The 22,960-nt window shown below is 38.8% G+C and overlaps 1 protein-coding gene across 1 annotated transcript in view; it reads left to right on the top strand.

Moving 5' to 3' along the window:
• Window positions 1-13,962: 13,962 nt before the first annotated feature.
• The window catches only part of LOC122812862 (sulfotransferase 1C1-like), a 164,739-nt gene continuing 155,741 nt past the window's right edge, over window positions 13,963-22,960 (top strand). The window contains exon 1 of the mRNA XM_044084904.1: window positions 13,963-14,154. Within this exon, the coding sequence (XP_043940839.1) occupies window positions 13,989-14,154 (166 nt within the window). The 5' untranslated portion in view covers window positions 13,963-13,988. The remainder of the gene's footprint in view (window positions 14,155-22,960) is intronic.

Here is a 22,960-nt window from a genome sequence, read left to right on the forward strand (position 1 = left end):
CTGTAGTCACACTAAGAGGATTTTAGAGTGTTGCACACCCACATGAGCATCCATGGTACACAGTGGGCATGCTTGGGTGGGTTAGCTATATGAGCAGGGATGTTTCTTTTCATATAATGCAACTGCAGTCAATGGAGTTGCTAAAAAGCAATGCCCTTCAAAATGTTCAGCTATATACATACAATACATACATGTTCTATCATTTCTCACACCTTTATGCCATATTAGAACTTCCAAAATATTGGCACAGATCATCTCACACCCTGCCATATGCTCTAAAATAAGCACAGCTACAGTTATTCCACTCCACAAGGGGGGATCCAACTTGGATCCTGGGAACTACCGCCCCATCAGTCTGATGAGCCTCATCTGCAAGGCCACAGAACGTATTATCATGGAACTTATAAACAAAGACATTGGCTATCTTAAAACACTAGACCCCACCCAGTTTGGGTTCATGAAGGGCCAGTCTTGTCTCCTGAACCTGATTGACTTCTTCAAATCAATCTCCAGAGCTGTGGATGAGGGTAAGGCAGTCCACACACCTATCTGGACCTCGCCAAGGCCTTTGACACCATTCCCCACTCTGGAATCATAGATAAACTTACTAAGCCGGGCATTAATCCCTATGTCACTCGATGGGTTGCCAACTGGCTTACTGACAGAACCCACACTGTAAAAGTGCTGACTCCAAATCCAGCTCCAGACAAATGACAAGTGGAGTACCTCAGGGTTCAGTCCTGGGACCTCTCTTGTTTGGCATCTACTTCTCTGAAGTACAGGCCAACACTAAGGGACTCTGGCTAACAAAGTTCACAGATGACTGTAAACTGGGAGCCATTATTGAATCCCCAAATGATGTGGATACTCTACAAAAGGGCCTTACAGAAACAGATGATTGGTGCCAGAGCCATGGGCTCAAGCTCAATGCCAAGAAATGTATAGTTATCTCCTTTGGGAAAAACATGTACCCGTGAATTACCACATAGGTGGCAGTACACTAAACACCGAAAGTGTGATAAGAGACTTAGGGACACAGGTGGACAGTGGTCTCACCTTCAATAACCACATCGCCACAACAGTCAGGAAATCCCTCTATGTGACACACCTCATCACTAAGGGCTTTTCATTCGGAAAAAAGGAGGTCATTGTCCCACTGTACTCATCCCTCATTAGACCCATTATAAAATACAATGCCCTATTGGTATGTACCTCCCAAAACATCTGCAACAGCTGGAAAGGCCGCATAAATACCTCACTAAAAGAATCACAGGTCTAAAGCAGATGCCCTATGCTGACCGCCTTAAAAAACTCTGTTGCATATTGTCTACTCCGAGGTGATCTCTGCTTAACATACAAGGCCATGTCAAACCCAGAGCTGTTGGACATGCTACACTTAAAGAAATCCCAATCCCTCAGAGCCACACGCTCAAGGAATCTAAACCTTGTCATCACAATAAACAAAACATGCCTCTTTGGCCCTCTTCAGAAGGAACCTTGATGATTAGATGGGAGAAAGGAAATTCACCACGAGGATTACGTCAGTCGCCCTGCTAGATAGGGGTCCAGGGAAGTAAATAGCATGGGAAGAAATAGCCAGGGAATTGTTATGGCTAGGCTTGTATAGGCCCTAGGGCCAATAGCCTAGTACCCACCTATGAACCTATGATTCTTTGGTATAATTCCAGAAGTATGCTCATGGTGTTCAATGGCACTTTCTGGCAGGATGCCCAGGTGGTGTGCTAAGTATTCTAAAGTCATCTTGCATGTATTACATAGCGACCACCAGAAATCCCTGCTTGAAGGCTCTAATAAGGGTCCCCAGTATAAGGGGGGTACCTGGCACTCTTTTGTGAGAGTTCTAAGTGATGCCATAGACATGCTTCACTTTTGTGTTCAGTGCAGGCACCATTTACTGACATCGGCCTGTGGCGGTGCCATCCAGACAGTCTTAGCTGGTGAGAAAAATAGGTCAAGATGAGGATGCCTGACATGTACTGTAAGTATTCTCTGCAAGTCTTGTATATTTTTTCCCTTGCATATTTCATTTGAGACATTAACCTAATGATGGTTCACCTTTCACTGCAGCTGAAATGGCTATTGCAGAAAATAGTCCCCTATTCTGGAGGAGAATGCAACACTTTTCCAGGTGCGGAGGTGACTATACCACCACATTTCTATAGTGTGATGATATTCTTCCTGTAGTATTGATAAAGTGATTAACTTCTCTTAACACTGCCTGTATATCTGTAAAGTGTACTGCATGAACTGTTTCTGTACACACTGTTTAAGACCTATATGTGTTTTTCAGGTAGTGTCACATTATATATTTGGGTAAACTGTGATGTCACCAGCTCCTCTTATATCTTTGCACACATGCCAGGGATACATTAATTGCTTGATACACAAAGCCAGAGGAACATATACTGAAAAACTAATATCCTGCAGTACTGCTGCTTAGGGGTCATTAACACTAGAAATATCTTATGATGTCAGTTTAAATGACATATCAATATAATTCTGTAAGAAATATGGTTGCAGCGAACCCCCACAAAAAAAAAAGTTACAGAAGGCAAATCAACATTACCGCAAAAGCTTTTGTAAGCTTTTGTATTACTTCTAAGAGGGAAAATCCCAATGGATGTAGTCTCCAGGGAAATCCTAGTTATTGATATGAAGCCAAGGCCTTCGATTCACTTGTACTTTCTCTTGGAAACTAACAAAAAAGATATACTCTCTTCATATTGATCACTGCTGCAGTAGCCTTAGCTATATCAGTTGTATCTTGCCAAGGATATAATAGCCGGCCAGCTTCCAAAGCTTCAGGCCGCCTTACACACACACTGAAACTGTCATGCAGCTTGAGCTGAACTGACTGAAAGACAAGTTTGGGTGCAAAGCCCTTCAGTGCTTTCCTGCAACCAAAGAGTATGCTCCTCTGAGGCTTGCAAGGATTGATGGTCGGCTTGTACTTTCCTCAGCTGTTCATAACTGAAAATATAAAGTAGGCAGAAAGGTAAATTGTGTCTTAATCTTTTTTGAATTTAAAGCTTTTCTAATACCTGCAAAAGGCATATTTTATCCTCTGTGTGTGAAGGAAGAGCTTGATAAATTCAAATGAAGGCTTGACTCAGCAATATTTTCTTCACCTTTATGGTTTTGAGCAGAATTATATTTTTATGATGAAGACAATAACTGTATCAGCACTATTCTATTTGTGTCTACTTTAGGAGAACACACATGCTGTACAATGTCTATTTGAAAAATAGACACCACTTTGGATATACTATCATTTAAGAAGGTAGCAAGAACTGAATGAACCAGATGTAAAAGCATATGTTGTAGATCCCAGTGGTCTGGTATACCATTTTTATATAACCTATATAACCTTGACTATGACTGAAGTTAATGCATTTATTCTACATATAATGTAAGAGTTTTCTAGACCCTTGAGCTTTGTATCTAATGCCTGCTGCCTTTTTGAAAAAGATCTTGTGTAAAACTGGTAAACTGTTAGTTCATAACTTGTAATTGCTTTGTGCAATCTAAGGTAGTGTTTTTCAGCACTTAAAAGCCAAAGTAGTACTCATTCTAAAGACTTAAATCTTCCCTGTGATATAATCAGAGTCTGTTGCAGAGACCGGTATATATCCCAGAGACTCCCCCTTCTCTAGAACAGGCACCCATCCACGTGAAGCAGAGTTCTTCCTTAACCCAATTCAAGTGTAAATTGGATAATTGGATAGGATACAGGAAAGTCATCCCTGGTTTGGCACCTATGTCTGTAATGCCCACAGGCAGCCTGTAAATGGTTCATCTCCTAGGCCCCTGTTTGTAAATGTTTCATCTCCCAAGTCTCTACTTAAACTTACCAAGGGTACCAGAACTTTTCAGAGATTTTGGATGGATGGCTAGGCTTAAAAAGGCCCTTGTGTTCGTTAGCCTAATACAAACCTATGAACCTATGAACTTATTAATCTAAGGCCAAGTCAAGTTTTGAAGTGCTAAACTGCCTGATTTGATGTATCCATTTTGTTTTTAAATGATCTCTTCATTCAGGTGACTTGCATATAACAAATTCAGTTTGGAGAGCTGCAGAAACAGAAATGAGTGGTGCAACATTAGTTGTTAAAGATTTTAAAGTGAAGGGATGGATTAAGTCTAACCTGCTGTATCTGTCTGATCACAAATTGTTAGCTGAACAAGAAGCTATTTCCAAACATAACTGGATATCCTGCTCATCCAGATGACCTTTCTGCACAGATTCATCCCGAATACAGCTGTCAATATTTCTCAGCTTTTGATTACTTCCTTCCATTGCATGGCTTCTCAGTTATACTTTGGAATTTTAATTTTGAGCCTTAATATTTGCTGGTGCTGTAAAAATATTTTCTTCTTCTCCTGTCTGAAAATCCATCTCAGCTGATTGTCAAAAATAGCTGAAGCTTGTTGCAGTACTCATTGGTTTACCCAAACTGGGAATCCAAAAAAAGGAGGCAGAAGTAAAACAAAGTTTCTTTTATTCCACAACAATGAAGCTCATGTAATTAGGGTGAAAGTGCTCATTGTTGTGGAATAAAAGAAACTTGGGTAAATGGTACTTACATATTATCGCAACCAGATTTGTAACATCGTGTAATTCCTAAAAGTAGAGCCACAGCTGACTTACTTTTCGTGAAGTAAACCTGTATTGCTGCTCATTTCAGCATTATTGACTGTACATGCCAGCAAATGTTTTAAACCGCCGAAAAAATTATGAATTACATGACGTTACTAAGCTGGCAGCAATATGCTTTCTAATGCAAGACGTGCACGAAGCACCTGTCATTATGGAATGTTATATTACATGTTAGCTGTTGCACCCGACAAACAATGTAAGTCAGCGTAATCATTCCCAAAAATACAAGCACAGCTTATTACAGTTTTGGTCGAGCTGGTTATTGGGATTACCTTGTTCTCCTGTATTTATTTAAATGTAATGTATGTGACTGACAGTTTGGTGGAGCTTTTCTCCTCAGTTCTCTGCTGAGAAAGAGTTTACTCTACACCCACTTGGAGCAACCTGGTTAACAAATGTCACTTTAACATAATCAAAAATGATTTCTCCTGAACTAAAGCTATGTAAGACTATGCTGCCGCTGTTGATTTCAGGCTAAGGAAGACTTGCTTACTTACTTGCTTGCTGTTAGACCCGTTGTCAAAAGTGGAGAAATCAGTACTTACAGATTCCATCTGTCAGTACGATAGCAGCCATGACAATTACAGCATGAATCTGTAATGCACGCAAATCAGGATGAGGATTTCAAAATTATTTTGTGTTTCTGAAGGTAATGAAAAGTTTTTGTTTGCAATAAGGACTTTCAGTAACACCTCACAGTTGTTCACAGCCTGGTTCAGCTGAAGATTCCAAATTTCGGACCTGCAAAAATCTGGTTGCGATAATACGTAAGTACCGAATCATGGTTTCATTTCTGCCTCCTTCTTTTGGAATCTTGGCTGGATTATTTTATTTTTTTTTACTTTATCCTAATTGGCCAATTTTCTAGTTTGTAAGGCAGAAAGTGTAGCAACCACCAGTTCGTTTGGATGGTCTCTTGATTTACTAGTAACTCTCTCAGAAGATCCTGCTCTTAGATTCTTTTTAGTGAGGGTTTTCTTATTCAGTCTTTATCAATTATTTGATAGATTAAGTTGACTTAGAAGAATTTTTTGGCCTCCTTCCTAGCAAATCATTAACTTTGGATATTTGGCAATAAATCAAAACATTCCCCCAAAGCAAGTTGAAAAATATTTTCTGCAGCATTGCACAGCCATTAGTGAAGCCATCTTCCCTGGAGATCCTACACTGTTCAACACCAACATGCTTACGTTATTCCTTTGGGGGAGTAGCTCCAACTTGTGTCCTCACTGGAGCTTTGGCATCAATGGGATGAAGTGGACTACATTACATTCTTAATCCAAAGAGGTTCTTCCACATTGCTGTCCATAATCATATTCTCCCAGGAACAGAGATTTAGAATGACATACAAAGGTATTTCTGCAATTATAAGTACAAAACAGTGAAACACATATTTCATATTGTTAATCCAATTAGTGGAGCTTGCATTAACACAATAGAATCCCAATTGTTCTGCTATTCTAGAGCTAAAGCGGTCTTCAAATGAAGCTATCTGCAAAGCACCAGTGTTATCTTCATACCAGAATGTCTTTATAAGGCTTTAGTAATATGGCTATTAGACAGAGTCAAAGCCTTTGCAAACATGTTTTCAAATTCAAAGCCTTCACAAACAATTAATCAGTATAAAGACAATAGCTCACATGCAGATAATTTAAAATAGTGAATGTTAATCTCTAAAAATAGCATTGGTTTCAGGATGGGAATGGGAGGTTCTTTACTTGATGATTATAAGGTACTGATGATGTGGGAAACAATGCTTGAAAAGATAAATGAAGGTTAATAATTTGTTTACTTATTCCATCTAATTTATTAATAAAATGCATTTTTATTTATTGTATTTGTAAATTATTAAAGAATTTTCACAATGTTTATATTTGATTTATATTAAAATTCATTTTAAAATGAATACACTAGTATAAATACAAAACTAAACAAATATTGGCAGGTAAACAGAACAAAAATACAGGAAACAGCTTGCTCACAAATATGGAGAAATAGCTTGAAGAGTAATGGCTTGCGCATGTCTGCTGTTTTATATGTTAGTTTTATAAGTGACATAAAAGTTTTAAGAGGGGTTAACTACTGCAAAATAATGCCAAGACTTCTTTGCATAGAAAATGTTGTCTGTCTAATCATGAGAGATCCAGTGACACACTGTTTCTTGCTCTCTTCCTAACCACAGCAACTATAGCCAGTCCATGATATGCACTCATTTTGTTGTCCCAACCTAATCATGTAACCAGTAACAATCTAGGGTATTCTCTGTATCACTACTTCCTGCTTAACACAGGGACTATAACTAATCCAGGGTACATGCTGCACCCGTTCTCTGTTTAACCATAGTAACTCCGATCACTCAACATTGCACACAATTCCCTTGCTCTCCTCCTAACCGCATGAAGTACTATCAATGCAGGATGCTAACCATAGTAACTCCGATCACTCAACATTGCACACAATTCCCTTGCTCTCCTCCTAACCGCATGAAGTACTATCAATGCAGGATGCAGTACCAGGACAGAGAAATGTATTTAAAATGTGATGTATTTTTCATTCGTATTTCAAGCTGTTAACTCAGTTATAAGATATGTTTAAACATTGTGAAATTTGTACCAGAAGCTGTACTATGTAATTGCATTTAAAAGACAGCTTAACAGTGACAGGAAAATTGTAATTATAATGTATAAATGAAAATATGTAAAATCTGTAGCTGAAGATGTAATTTCACACTGCTGAAGAAACAGCAGCTAAACACACACTCTAAAACATGTTTGATGTGGGTATATCACTCTTGCTATGGAGAAACTTAGCAGGGTGTAAAATGCACTGAATTTGTATTTGAAATATAAAATGTAACTTCTTCCTTTTCTGAGTCAAGTCAGCCAAAAGTCAAACATAAAAATGCAATTAAAGTATTCTTTAAATAGTCAGCTATCCAGAACTGGGAAAACAGTAATTAGTATGCAAATTTGTTAGTTTGTGGAGGTGGAAGAAATTTTTTTGGGAATGAAATAAGCTGAAACCAGTGTAAAGTTAGGCTTATTTGGATGACTGTGATATCCACATTTATGTAACAGATGCATGTGTTTGACATTTTTACAAATTTAAAATAGTTAGGGACAATATTTCTTTTAGAATTAACCTATTTTATTTAGCTATAGGTTACATTTTTAAATAATTAATTCTGTGTATGAAACTGATTAGTTTTGTTTCCTTGTACAATCATCTCGACCTCTTCATATTTAACCTATATAAGCCCAGTCTTAACTTCTTAAAATACCTTAGTAAAATGTTTATTTATTCACTTTTATGACTGCATGGCTGGATATTTATTTCTGTATTATTATTATTATTATTATTATTATTATTATTACCTGAGGAGAGGGTATTATTTAGCACTGTAGGTTGGTAAGTTGGGGGACAAAAATTTACAAGTGAAATATTGTTTTCTTAATTTATATCTGGCTATATAAAGACTGGCTTAGGTAACTGGCATGTTTTTCCCCTAGCCATATCTAGGGTAGTGGCAATACCTCCTTGCCAGGAAAAGAGATGTAGGAAATTGGAAAATTCTACCAGTCTTCCATGGGAATTGTGTGTGTGTCTATGTATCTATGTTAGTGTGGGTGTCTAGAAGGTGCTCTATTTCACAGATATAGTAGAGCTAAAGGGGCCTGTGGGCAGTGTGTTGTCCTATTCTGGGTTTAGATATCAGAAGCCCATACCCAGAGCAATACTGCATATACCTTTTATGCTCTTGGGGCTAGAATGCATTTACTGGTTATTAAATCAGATTGCTGTGCTCTTTCTCTGAATTTAACCTGCTGGAGACTAGTGGCATGACTTGAAATCATACCTGTAGTGGCCAGCAGACCTGTTTACAGCAGTAGAGTGGATCAAAGGGCCATAGACTTTATCACTAACACACCTGGGTGGTATACTGGTTGACAGTTCATAGGTTTATAGGTAGGTACTAGGCTATCAGCCCAACGGCCTAAGTAAGCCTAGCCAACAAAGTTCCCTGGCTTATGCCAACCCAAGAAAGTTAATTTCCTGTGCCCCTGTTGAGCAGAGCCACAGAAGTGATCCCTGGGATGTATTTCCTATTTCCCATCCACTCATCAAGATTTTTCTTGAAGAGTGTTAATGAGGAACTTTGGTTGACATAGATGGGTAGCTTGTTCCAGAGTATGGGAAGTTTCTGGGACAGGAATCTATCCCTCCAGCAAGTCCTGTTTATTGTGGTGACAAGATTTAGGTCCCTAGAGCATGTAGCTTGGAGGGATTGGGATTTCTTTAGGTGTAACCTGTCCAACAGCTCTGGGTTTGACATAGCTTTATATGTTAAGCAGAGATCACCTCAAAGTAGCCGATACGCTACAGAGTAAACCTGGAGTTTTTTGAGACGATCAGTGTAGGGCATCTGTTTGAGGCCAGTAATCCTCTTTGTGAGGTACTTCTGTGGCTTTTCCAGCTGCTGCAGATGTTTTGTGAGGTACATTCCAAAATAGGCATTGTACTCTATAGTGGGTCTAATGAGTGTCGAGTAGAAGGGAACAATGACCTTTTTTTTCCTGGATGAGAACCCTTTTGTGATAAGGTGTGCCATGTAGAAGGATTTCCTGACTACTGTGGCAATGTGTTTATCAAAGGAGAGACTACTGTCCACCTGGGTCCCAAGGTCTCTTATCACACATTCTGTGTTAAGAAGACTTCTGCCTATGTGGTAGTTCACGGGTACAGAGTTTTTTACCAAAGGGAATAACAATGTATTTTTGGCATTGAGCTTGAGGCCATGGCTCTGACACCAGGCATTTGTCTCAGTGAGACCCTTCTGTAGGATGTCCACATCAATTGGGGACTCGATTATAGCTCCTAGTTTGCAGTCATTTGCAAAATTCATCAGCCAGAGGCTTTCTGTGTTAGCCTGTACTTCAGAGAAGTAGATACCAAACAGGAGAGGTCCCAGGACTGATCCCTGTGGTACTCCACTTGTCACTGGCTTGAAGTCAGATTTGGAGTCTGCAACTTTTACAGTGTGGGTTTTATCAGTGAAGAAACAAAAATGGCCAGCAAGGTTTAGCAGTCAATTATGCAGCCCAAAAGCAACTGGTAAATAAACAAACTTTTATTGTAAACAAGAAACAGACCGGTTTCGTCAAATGAATGCCTTCTTCAGTGTTGAACAGACAATCAAAATAGACACAATTACAAATGTAAATTTATATTTGTTAAAAGTAGAACATATTTAGCCATGACCTCAGGTACTGTGTTAGCCAGCTTACAATTTATCATGTATTATTCATGAGATTTAGGGCACTCTCCAGTGCCTATTGGTTAGCACTCTTTATAAATTTACATTTGTAATTGTATCTATTTTGATTGTCTGTTCAACACTGAAGAAGGCATTCATTTGCTGAAAATGGTTTGTTTCTTGTTTACAATAAAAGTCTGTTTATTTACCAGTTGCTTTTGGGCTGCATAATTGACTGCTAAACCTTGCTGGCCATTTTTGTTTCTTCTATGAATGGTTGGGCCTTGCATCCCCCACGTGCATAGTATTTGGTTTGGACTGGTTTTATCAGTGAGCCATTTGGCAACCCATCTTGTGACATAGGGATTTATACATAGTTTAGTGAGTTTATCTATAATTCCAGAATGGGGGATGGTGTCAAAAGCCTTGGCAAGGTCATCTGTGTGAATCACCATACCCTCATCTACAGCTTTGGTGACTGCCTCAAAGAAGTCGACCAGGTTCAGGAGACATGATCTGCCTTTCACAAACCCGAACAGGGTGGGGTCCAGAGTTTGGAGGTTACCAATGTCTTTGTTTATGAATTCCATGATGATATGTTCCATGGCCTTGCAGACCAGGCTCCTCAGGCTAATAGGGTGATAGTTCTGAAGTGCAGGGTTGTCACCTCATTAATTCAGAGTGTAACACAAAATGCATGTCTGAATGACTAGAAAAGCCTAATGTGTGAAGGCAGTTAAATAACAGTGACCATGAGTGTTTCTGATAGGAAGGGAAAGGTATTCAAGGAAATATCAGTCATTCCTTCTGAAAGGCATCTATAAAGATCTGGAAGATAATAAAGGCATTTTGAGAGCTGCAAGTACAGGCATTGCCGTAAGGACACAGGATCGCTTGTGTCATTTTGTGGAGCCTTTTAAAACACCCTTTGTAAATGTCCCTTTTGATGATTCAACTCTCTTCTTACCAGAAGTCAAGGGCATGCTCTGTAAAAATGAACAAGACAAGAAAACCCTTTCTGCCATAGGGATACAGTGTTCTAATCTCCCAGAGTTCTCGCTCTAGAAACCAGAAGGGCAATAAGAAACAGTGGTTCCAGCAGTCTCTAAGTTCTCCCTGGACACTCCTGGGCAGAAGGTGGAAATCTAAAGGTGGCTGTCAGCTACACAGCAGAGGAGGCCCACAGAATTGAGGCTTCAGGGAGTCCTTCTCTGAGAGACCTTATCATCACTCCTGAATTGTTACCTGGCTGCCACATTCTGGAGGCAGTCAATGGTGGAATTCGATCTCCTTCAGAGCCAAACAGGCATTCACATATTAGTGATCATTCACATAGGGTACATATTGTGTCCCTGCTCCCTACCTAATCAAGTAAATGACAATTACTCTAGGGTAAAGACTCTATCAAAGCTCCCCACCTAATCATTGTAACTGAAATCAATCCAGGGTACACACTTTATCCTGGCTTTCTACCTTACAATATTAATTAACAACAGTCAGTCCGGTGTGCACCCCCTATCTCTGTTTCCTGTCTACCCATGAGTACTAATGTCAGTCCAGGTTATTCACTGTATCCTTACTGCCTATCTCCCACCAAAGGATAAGAATTACTGTCCATCCAGTATCCAGAATCCTAACCTGCTCTCCTCTTAACCTTAAGAACTCCAATCAATCCAGCATACAGACTCTGTCTCTGCTCCTTGCCTAACCATGGAAGCAGCTGTCAACACACTCTAGCCCTGTGCCATGTTTAACCATAAGAGCTACAATCAGTTCTGTTTGCACACTGTATCCTTGGTTCCTATTTTACTATGTGATCAACTGTCAATAGGGTGTAAATAGCAAACTCTGAAATGACTCATAATATTTCCAAAATCAAGGAAGTCACAAACACTGGAAAATATTAGAAAATTGTAATAAAAACAAATGAAACATTTAGTGTTTTCAGCTTACTTAATACACATTCCCTAATGTATAAATTAACTAGAAAAAAATGACATGATAATGCCATGGATGTTAGGCAGGCCAATGCCAATAGGTCAGAGGGGACCAAAAAAATGCACATACATATAAATGTATATGCAAACTATACATTTCATACACTGTTGTATTTTCTATGAATTTTGAAATAACTTTTAAAATTTATACAACTAATATCATTTGACCAAAGGCATACATTTAATAATGTCTGCCATTTACATGCAGCTTTTTCAAAAAAATTTCTCCAATACTACTGCTAACATCAAACAAAATATGCATAACATAGGAAGTCACACATTGCATTAAATCATACAACCATGCGTCAATTTTGCTCTAATTTTTAAGCATTTCAAACTTAGTAATTTTAATATAAAACTGTTGTTTCAACCTTTCATGCATTTTGTCAAAATAATCTTTATAATCCATAATGGCAGTTGTTCTGCCCTTGTCCACATTCATTTATCTAACTAATTTGTCTTTAGATAAAGTAAACAGGGATTCTCTTTCAGTTTTGAACAAATTCTATATTATGTTCTTTGGTCTAGAAACCAAAAAGTTCTCTACTTTCAGTTTTACATCTATTTTAAAATGCTGACAAAATGAGTGAAGTAGAGGACTAAAACTACTTAAATTTAGCAAGTATTCTTTCAATCTTCACTCTGTTGCTATCATCAAACAGAATTTTGAAATTCAGCTTCTGAGAGAATGCGTTTAACATCATTCACTGAATCTATTAAATGTGTTCTTCTCATGGGAACAAAAGAAAAGCCCATTTTCAGTATGACAAGTCATAGTCATTGCTACTCTCTGCCTTTTCATAGGAACTGCATTCAACACATGGTACACAGACTGTGCCTGCCTGTGGGAAGCATAATCATTGCAGAGTACACAGTCTTTCCATGCTGCCTGCCTAAAGGAAATATAATCATTGTAGGGTGCACAGCCTTTCCCTGCAGCCTGCCTGTGGGAAGTATAATCATTGCAGAGTACACAGTCTTTCCATGCTGCCTGCCTAAAGGAAATATAATCATTGTAGGGTGTACAGCCTTTCCCTGCAGCCTGCCTGTGGGAAGTATAATCATTGCAGAGTACACAGTCTTTCCATGCTGCCTGCCTAAAGGAAATATAATCATTGTAGGGTGCACAGCCTTTCCCTGCAGCCTGCCTGTGGGAAGTATAATCATTTCACGGTGTACACTTTATTCCTGTTTCCTGCCTAGAGCTGCTGCTTTTCTAAGGTAAAAATTGTTCTTATTCCCTGAATAATCCATTAAAATACTGTCTGCTTGGAGTGGACATCATTGTCTTTCTCTTCCTAACATGGTAACTACTGCTTATTTGTTTACATTGTACCCACCGTGTCCCCATTGCCTGTCTAAATACCAGTGCTGCTGTTTCGTTCTCTGACTACTTCCACTGCTTCAGTCTATGATAAGAAACAATAACAGAAAGAGAAAATCTGTTTCTTTTCACACAACATAATCTCTTAAAGAAAACTGAATCAGATTTTGTTTCATAATCTGCTCTATATGTTTTCCATTTTTTCCTCATGTACAAATCAAACCTTTTTACTGCTTATATGACGTGTCATCTCTGCAGCCTCCATGTCTTACATTTGTGCTGCCCAGGATGTTAAAACTTCTCAGATTCCCTCCATTCATATAACTCATTCTATTAAGGATCTGTTCTGCTTTAAGGCCATCAGCCATGAATGTTAGTTTTATTTCATATATCACCCACTACAAGGATTATGAAGGTTAGATGACCAGCTACTGAAATGCAGCGTCAAAGTGGAAGATGTAGCTGAAAACCCAGGTTGCCTGCCTTCAGGAAACTGACAGCACACCATTGTCTATTCTGGCTTATACCAACAGTACCATTTATGTGTTTTTTTAGGACATTTCAAGTCTTGTATCAGATTCTAGTCTTTCTGAAAAAGCTAGGAGGAGGGGAAATCAAATGTTGCTAGAAAAGTTTTGTGCATTTATGTTATTACACTTAGTAAGTCTGAACTCTTACTTTCTATTCTCTCTTCCTCCTCAGTGCATTATGGATGTACAAGAATTAATCCGTCAGATGCACGAAGTGGCTCAATCATTGCCAGACACTTTCTGCGAAGGGCTTGGCCTGAAGCCAGTCCAAGGTGTTCCACTGATGGATTTAATTGCTGACTCTTACGAGCTAGTCGCTAACTTTCAGGCCAAGCCAGATGACGTTCTAGTGGCAACATATCCCAAAGCAGGTAATTCTGAAAAGAGAAAGAAACTGAGTATGATACATAGTGAGCAACAGGGAAAGAAATAAAAAAGAGAGAGACTATTTTGAGTAGACATTTTTTAAAATGCTCATGCAAGTAAAATAAATAAATAAATAAATAAATAAACAAATAAATAGACCAAGCCAACATAGGTATGAATACATGAGACACTACATTTAATTAATTAATTAATTAATTAATTAATTAATTAATTAATTAATTCACTCACTCATTTCAAAACTTTATTGGAAAAGCTCATCTGCTGTGAGGGAAATGTTAGTTGGCTTTTGCTTTCTTGTATTTTGTATGACTGTATTGCCTTCCTCTAGTTTGTATACTGTGATGTGTTTTCATTATACTGTGTTTTACTTTTATTCTACTTTTTAATTACATATTAAAACTAGGAAAGAGATCACAGCTGTGTATCTTATGAGTCACACAGAATTTCCACCCTCCCATCCTGTTGCTGTTGTGTTCTTAAATGTAACTGTCTTTCTAGTTGCCTGCTCCTTATGTTAATTTGATCACATATCTCCATCCCACTCCCCTTTGACTGGCTGTTGTGAGTAAGCACAAAATTATCATTATGTCAAATCAGTCCCCTTCAAATATTTAAATTTATTAGCCATCCCACTGTATTCTGTAGTACCAGAATACCAAAGTACCTACCCCTTTCAATCTATCTTGGTCTTTTGAAATTAGTGGCTCTCCACTTAGACAGTTTAAGCTTAAGTTACCCCCTTTTTCATATCTAACTGCTTAGTGCACACTGCAGTGCTTAGGATATTAAACCATTTTTTTTCATCTTACCTTTAAACATCTATTGCAAGAACAACAGTTGCCGGAGAGCCCTCATTCTGCCTCTAAGTAGTCATCTTGAAATGAGTGCTTATGTTTTTTCCTGGTGAGAGAAAGAGCACAGGGACATTATTTCCTGGAGACTGATGATCACTGGGAAGCCTAATGATTGCTTCATAGGTGACAAGTTGGAATTTGTGCTTATATTTTACTCCTGGTGAGAGAAGGAGCAGAGTGCATTGATTCCTGACTGTTTCTGTTTGGGCAGTGAGTGTCTGTGCTTGGCATTCCTGATTGGTCTGATTGCTATTCAAGGCATCTACCAGGAAAAAGATACAACAAGCCTACTGCAAGACCTTGCATCATCTGGGACAAGACTGTGGATCACCAAACAGGCTGTGGCCTGCTTCTCATCATGGGATTGTTGCTAATGTTTTGCTTCTGGTGAGATAAGCAGCAAGCAAGAATTGTAACCCAGCAGAGTGAAGTTGTGGTGAGACCAGCACTGGTAATAGCCAGGCAGTAGCCATTCATATGACTCCACTGTTTTCATCATTTGTGACAAGCTATTTATTTTCAGTAAGTACTGCTGGATTTTTTTCTAAATTCAGAATATCTGGACAAATAATTCATCCTTACATTTTCAGGGTCTACATATTAATTCCCCCTCAAGTGTTTGACAGTGCACTGCATAGACACAGACATCTTGAGTGACATTTTCCTGTAAAAGCACACCTGAAATTTCACCAATACCTACATGCATACAGGAGAACAAGTTTGCAGCAGCAGCATGGACTGTCCCCAGAGTTGCAAACCGGATGCTCCTGACACTGCTTTATATTCTCACTCTTGCTGTCTAATCAGTAAAAAAGGGTCTGTTGCCATGAATATGAACTTTCTCACTATTTCTGTTACCAGCTTGGTGGATAGGGGCATCATGATGCAATGTAGAAATTGCCTCATGTTTATTGACAACCAGGTAATTCTCAAACAAACTGATATGGTATGTGAGAGATGTATTTACACAATGTCACTGGAGGCAAAGCTCTCACATAAAACTACTCCTAATGTCATTAAGGTTGTCAGTAGTACACATGCTGCACCCATCACACACAATTCAAAGCAGACATATCGACCCACATATGCTGAAGCACTTAAATGTAACCTTCCTAAACCCCAAAGGCTTCCTAGACAAAGTACACAACAAATACCCTCAGCAGCCCCAAATGCACTTTTTCAAAACAAAACCCACATCAACACATAGAGCTGCATCTCATGAAACCTCTACTTCTAAGACCATAAGAAAAGCCAACACACAATCCAACATTCTTATCATTAGAAACTCCATCATGAGACACACTGATGTTCTTCTCATCAGGCTAAGTAAGGAGAAAGTCACAGTCAGTTGCTTATCAGGGGCTAGGATCTGTCGCATTATGCACACACTCAGGTCATTGGGCCACAAGTACCAGTATGACTCAGTCATAGTCCATGTGGCTGTAAATGACCTGAGGCATACCTCCCTAGACTATATGAAGAGAGACACCATGGAGCTCTTCGAACATTTGTTTCAGGCTGGTATAAGCCTAACATTGAGCAGCATTTTACCTTCTCCAAGGATGATGCCACCATACGAAGAAAAGATAACTGACTTTAATAATTGGCTTAGTTTGTGGTGTCTTTCTAAGGGGGTGCAATATTTGTCAGCATGGAAGAAGATGGTCAACAGACCACACTTCTTTGCCAGGGATGGTCTGCACCTCTCTCCTCTAGGCTTTTGAATATTAGCTAAAACATTGTCTTCCACCATAGTGCCTTTTTTAGCCAATGCCAAACTGAAAGTACATCCCACATAGCAAATCAAAACCAAGAACATCTAAACGTATTACTGCTCAGTTCTAGGAGTAAAAACAAAAAAATCCACTCCCTAAAAGCTCTCTTCAGCCTAGAGAATGCTGACATCTGTGCAGTCACTGTGACATGGTTTAAAGCTGCAGACAGCGCACTGACAGTGCAAGGTTATAATGCCTTCCACTCATTTAGACCAGCTACTACATGAACGGGGACTAAAGGTGGAGGTGTCACGTGTTACAACAAAAATAAATATACCGTAAGGCTGGTCAAACAAGACAATGCACTTGAGCTGCTCCATGTTCAAACCACCATGGGCAAAATCCAATACCACTTCCTTGCAAGCTACAGGTTCCCCTCTATGACCCAGGAAACGTATACCATGTATATAAACTTATTGGAAACACTCACCATCCAACTGAATACCATATTCATGGGTGACTTTTAATTACCTCACTATTAACTGGGAAACCTATATGACACCAAACGTACAGGCACAGAGATTCCTGGAATTTGTAAACACAAACTCCCTGGACCAGATTGTCAATACACTAACCAGGGGTGTGACCATACTGGATCTGGTCTTCACAAATATGGGAGAGTATTGCACACCCCCCTACTGTAGTATCTTCCATGGTAAGGTTAGACCACAAAATGGTTTCCTTTGAAATAAAAATAAAACCTGGACCTTCCCAGCTAAACCTGAAATATTCAGGAACTACTCTAAGGCTAACTTCCTGCTATTAACTAGTAACATCACAACATTTCAAGCCCTCATAGACCCTGAGAACACTGCTGCCTATGCAGAACTGTTCAAAGAAACCATATACAAGCATGTTAATACCTGCATGGAGGCAGCTGTGCCCACCAGGAAGAAGAAGAACAGAACTAACTCAAAAAACAAGCCACCCTGGTGGAATCACAAAATCAATAGGCAGTACAGAAGCAAAAATTAGGACATGCAGCACCCAGCAGCATAAAAGTGCTCTCATCAAACTAAACAAACAATTCAGAGGACAAATAAAGTCTACCAAAGCCACATTTGAGGTAAATTTTGCCTTCCACGTGAAGTACAGCCACAAGGCATTCTTTAGCTATATCTGCAACCTCAAAGGGAACACACAATTGTGTTGAATGCTCATTGTAAATGGAGCCACCTATACTGGGCCAGAAGATATAGCAAACCTACTAGCCGATAAATTCAGCTCCAACTTTACCCCTCTTTCCCTTCCCAACCTTCCCTCGGGAAATACCATCAAATATAACTCCCCCTGCTACCACTAGGGAACAGGTCCTTAATGCTCTCTCTGTGGCCAAGAACACTGCATCAATGGGCCCAGACAATATCCCAGGATGCCTTTTAAATAGCATGAAACATGACTTATCAGGTTCTCTGGAATTACTATTTAACTGTAGTCTCCAAACAGGCTTCATGCCTCATGAATAGAGAACAGCAACAGTCATCCCACTGCACAAAGGTGGGCCATCTATAGACCCTGGAAACTGCAGACCTAGAAGTCTCACTAGTCTCATATGCAAAGCCATGGAAAGAACTATCATGGGAATGATCAATAATGATACAGTAAACCTCCAGATACTGGAATCAACCCAGTTTGGTTTTGTCAAGAGCAGATCATGTCTATTCAACCTGGTGGACTTCTTTGAAAAAGTCAACAAAGCAGTGAAGAAGGACAAAATGGTTCATACTGCTTACCTTAACCTGACCAAAGCATTTAACATGATACCCCACTCAGGCATTGTTGCCAAACTCAAGAGGTTAGGTACAAACCATATATTACCTGGTGGATAGACAACTGTTTCACAGACAGTCCCCAGGAAGTTAGAATTAGTTAGAATTTTAGAATTAGGGATTCCACCTCTACAAAGAGGCCAGTCACAAGTGAAGTTCCTCAGGGATCAGTCCTTGGACTGCTGTTTTTTGGCATTTCCTTCTCTGAGGTCAAGGCCAATGCCAATTGTATCTGGCTGACTAAAGTTGCAGATGATTGAAAATTAGCAGCTGTCATTGACTCCCACACTGACATAAATGTTCTCAAAGATGGGCTGACACAATACCTCTGAACTGTACAGATTTTCACAGAATGTTCAGATTTTTGGTTCATAATTTTGGCCTGTTCCTCATAAAATTTCTGGCTTTATGGCAAATCACTGGGATGATCTCAGCAATGAAGTCACTAAATAATGATATACAGTTGAGTTTCAGACTTCAAATCCTTCATTAAGTATATGTTAAAACAAACCCTGTTACTCTAGTAACTTTCTAAGTTAATAAGATATTTGAAATAAGTCCCTATTTCTGGGCCTTTGTTCCCCCATTTTGTTGAGCTTTGTCCAGATTTTTGCATTAAGAATTTGAGAGGTATAGCTAACACAGACAAACAACTGATGTCAGAGCCATGGACTATAACTAAATGCCAAGAAATGCATAATAGTATCCTTTGGGAAGTCATCCACCCCTGGTAGCTATCATATTGACAACACACACCTTAGAGTTGACCTAGTAGTTAGGGATTTAGGAACACACATGGACAGTAATCTAGGCTTTGACCATCAAGTGTCTACAGTAGTGAGGAAATCATTCTATGTTGAGCAACTTATAAACAATGGTATGGCATCTAGGTCCATGGAAGTCATTGTTCCACTGCATTCAGCATTCATCCGACCTATCAGTGAGTAAAATTCCCCCTTTGATATGTACCTGACCAGGCATATCCAACAAGTGGAACATCCACAGAGGTTCTTCACTGAAAGAATTCAGGTCATACATAATATGTCCTATGCAGACCACCACAAAGCTCTATCCCTGTACTCTGTCTCCTACAGGTGTTTGAGGGGAGATTTATGTCTGGCATACATGGTGTTATCAGACCTCACTCTGATGGACCTCCTGCATATCCACAAAACAAACAGCACCAGAATTACCCATTCTAAAGATGTAAACCTTGTCTGTGATAGAAAGAGGATCTGCTGGACAGATAGGAATGTATCCCAAAGACTATCCCATCTCTGGAACAGGTTTCCCATTCATGTAAAGTAGAGTTCCTCCTTAACCCTTTTGAAGTGAAACTTAGACAATTGGATGGGGAACAGGACATTCATTCCTGGATTGGCACCTATGTCTCCACTGGACACAGGCAACCTGTAAATGGTTCATCTCCCAAGCTTCTGCTTACACTTATCAAGGATATGAGAACTTGTCAGAGATTTGGGATGAATTGTTGGGCTTAAAAATGCCTTTATGGTTGTTAGCCTAGTGAAACGCCTATGAACCTGTGCACCTATGATTTATTCATTTATTCAATTCATTCATTCATTCGTTCAAAGACCCTTTTAATGCATGATTCAGGTCTAAAGTACAATCAGGAAAGAGCAGATTCGTTTTAACTGATCAGAAGAGAAATGCACTTTTAACAAACCATACAGTGACAGCTTATACAATAATGGTAGATAGTGCCACAAAACATGGAATGTGTCTAAATTATGACATGTACATGCAATAGTGTTCAGAAACATAAAATAGTTGAAGACAAGTAGTCACATTAAGAGAAAACAATAAAATAACAACCCAAGCAATTTATTTGACTGAAAATTGCAGTATTATTCATATAGACAAAAACTTTAATAAAATAACAACCCAAGCAATTTATTTGACTGAAAATTGCAATATTATTCATATAGACAAAAACTAATGCCATTCAAATAATTACCCATTTGTCAATGAGACAATTACAGCCATACCTTTGCCCTGAATTCCCCATAGCTCATCATATTTCTGTTACTAACAGACTGGGGTTTCCAGGTAAGTAATTCCACCTCACTTAAAGGATTTTTGTTTCTGTTACAGATCTGGACACTGGTTACGTTTGAATTAAAGCTCACAATTATACGACCTCACAAGATAACAAAAGCAGACAAATTGTAATATTTCTACTGGGAGAGTTGCAGTATTTAAAGGGTACAGATTTGGGCTCCCCTACATGTGACCAAGGTATAGCTCAGTGAAGGTTCAGCTGGATGAAAACAATTGACTGAAACTTGCATTCAAAACTTTTTTTAAGTACTTTTATTTATTTATTTATTTATTTATTCTTTGTAGAAGGCAAGCCAACCCCTGCACCTCTCAACATTGTATATACATATATGTGTGTCTGTGAATGTATGTATATATGTATGTACCAACCACACAGTTGCACAGACATAGGAACATGTGATTAATAAGTGCCAGGAGAAAAAGAATAAAATCCAGAGGCTACTGAAATGCATGCAGACATGGAGTTGGGAACAGAAAAGAGATCTGTTTTGGTGTAATATTTAAACAAAAACGAAAGGTGTACTAATCAATATCACTACTGTAGCACCAAAGATTCTTGAAGGAAAGAATAAGAAAACAAAAGGAGAATCTACTGAAAAGTAAAATATTTAGTGAGACAAAAAAATCAACAAATAGAAATGGAAATGACAAGCAAACTGAAAAGTGAATGGCTTAAATGTAGAGACTCTGATATAGGCAATATCACAATATTATGAGCCAACGAATCCCCATGAGATAGTGCAACAGATATAGCAGGACACTTGTGTAAGGGATAAGACACAAGAGTGAAATTATGAAAACTCACATGAAAGTTTGGTCAGAATTGCACAGTGAAGGAAAGAAAAACAGGATACACAGACCAAAGAGGATGTCTAGAAGATAATTATCTAAGGGAAGAACTCCAGACCACCAAATCTCTGAAACCAATTTGACCAATAAGACCCACAGACATCAAAGGCAGCAGCATCTAACACAGGAGGCTTTCTCACTAGAGAACCTCCACACCACAGGACTGATCAATAAAAAGGCAAGTTTTTATTTCTACTTTTTTGTTAGCCCCTTAGCTACCTACATAGGAACTAAGGTTTTTAGCTTGCCACACATGATGTACAAGGATATTCAAAACCCAAAATGTTAGAAGTCTGGTATCACAGGTGAGAACAGAAATTTTGACTATTAATAGAGAGATACATGTGATATAACAGAAATAAACAGAATATACTAGTATGCAGCTAAATTAATAACAATAACGTTTTACCACAAACATGCTGAGTAACAAAGAAGTACAATACTACCACAGAAGCATCACATACAGAAAACTATAAAACAACTAAGACAAGGAGGATTACTTTTACAAGAATAAAGGAAAGAGTACAGATCATCAATAATTCTCAGAAAGGTAGATGTGGTAAAATTAGCACACATCAAAACAGATCAAGATTTATCATACACTGTCTGAAATAATAAACTAAACCTATCAGCACATGCATAAAAGTTAGAAATTTACAGACAGATATAAAAGAAAAAATAGAAAACAAACAATTCATTGAAGACCCAAAAAGATTTTTGAGAGAATTGGGAAACATCGCTCCCAACCTATTAGAACACAAAATCTGGACAAAGTCAAAAGTAATAGGGGAACAAAGTCCCAAAATAGGGACACTTTTTAAATATTTATTTTTTTTGTTTACCATGGACGTCCAACTGGGGCAGAGCCCATTTTCAGTGGAGGCCCAGGAAGAAACACTCCAGACACGTCTTTAGGATGTGGGAGGAAAGCAGAGCAAACTCAAAAGACAGGCACAGCAGATCAGCAAGAGATGTTTATTTTCACTCCACAAACAAACCTCACAGAACAGAAACAAAAGCAACAACAACAACAACAAACAACAACAAGGAAAACAGAGCACACAGAGGAAACCCACACAAACACAGGGATGGCATATGGACTCTGCACAGAAGGCACTCAGCTGAGAATTGAACCAGGAACCTTTTGCTGTGAGGCAACAAACCTGCACAACTGCACCATTACACAACCCTAATGTTGCTCTTAAAAATTTAGAAAGTTGCTAGAATAAAAGGTCTTGTGTTACCATGCATTTTCCAAGGATGTGAAACTCAAATGCTTGTCATTATTTTGTGAACTCAGTCCTCACTGATTTGCCACAAAATCCAGAAAACCACAAATTTCATGAGGAACAGATAAAATATGAGGGTAAAATCTGGACATTCTGCAAAAATCTGGACAGTTGAGAGGTATGTTGGGAAACAAAGCAAACTTATCAGTAGCACCACCTAAAAGAGAAGAAA

The sequence above is a fragment of the Protopterus annectens genome, chromosome 10.part0 (assembly GCF_019279795.1).
Source record: "Protopterus annectens isolate FY-2018-M chromosome 10.part0, PAN1.0, whole genome shotgun sequence".
Lineage (NCBI taxonomy): Eukaryota > Metazoa > Chordata > Ceratodontiformes > Protopteridae > Protopterus > Protopterus annectens.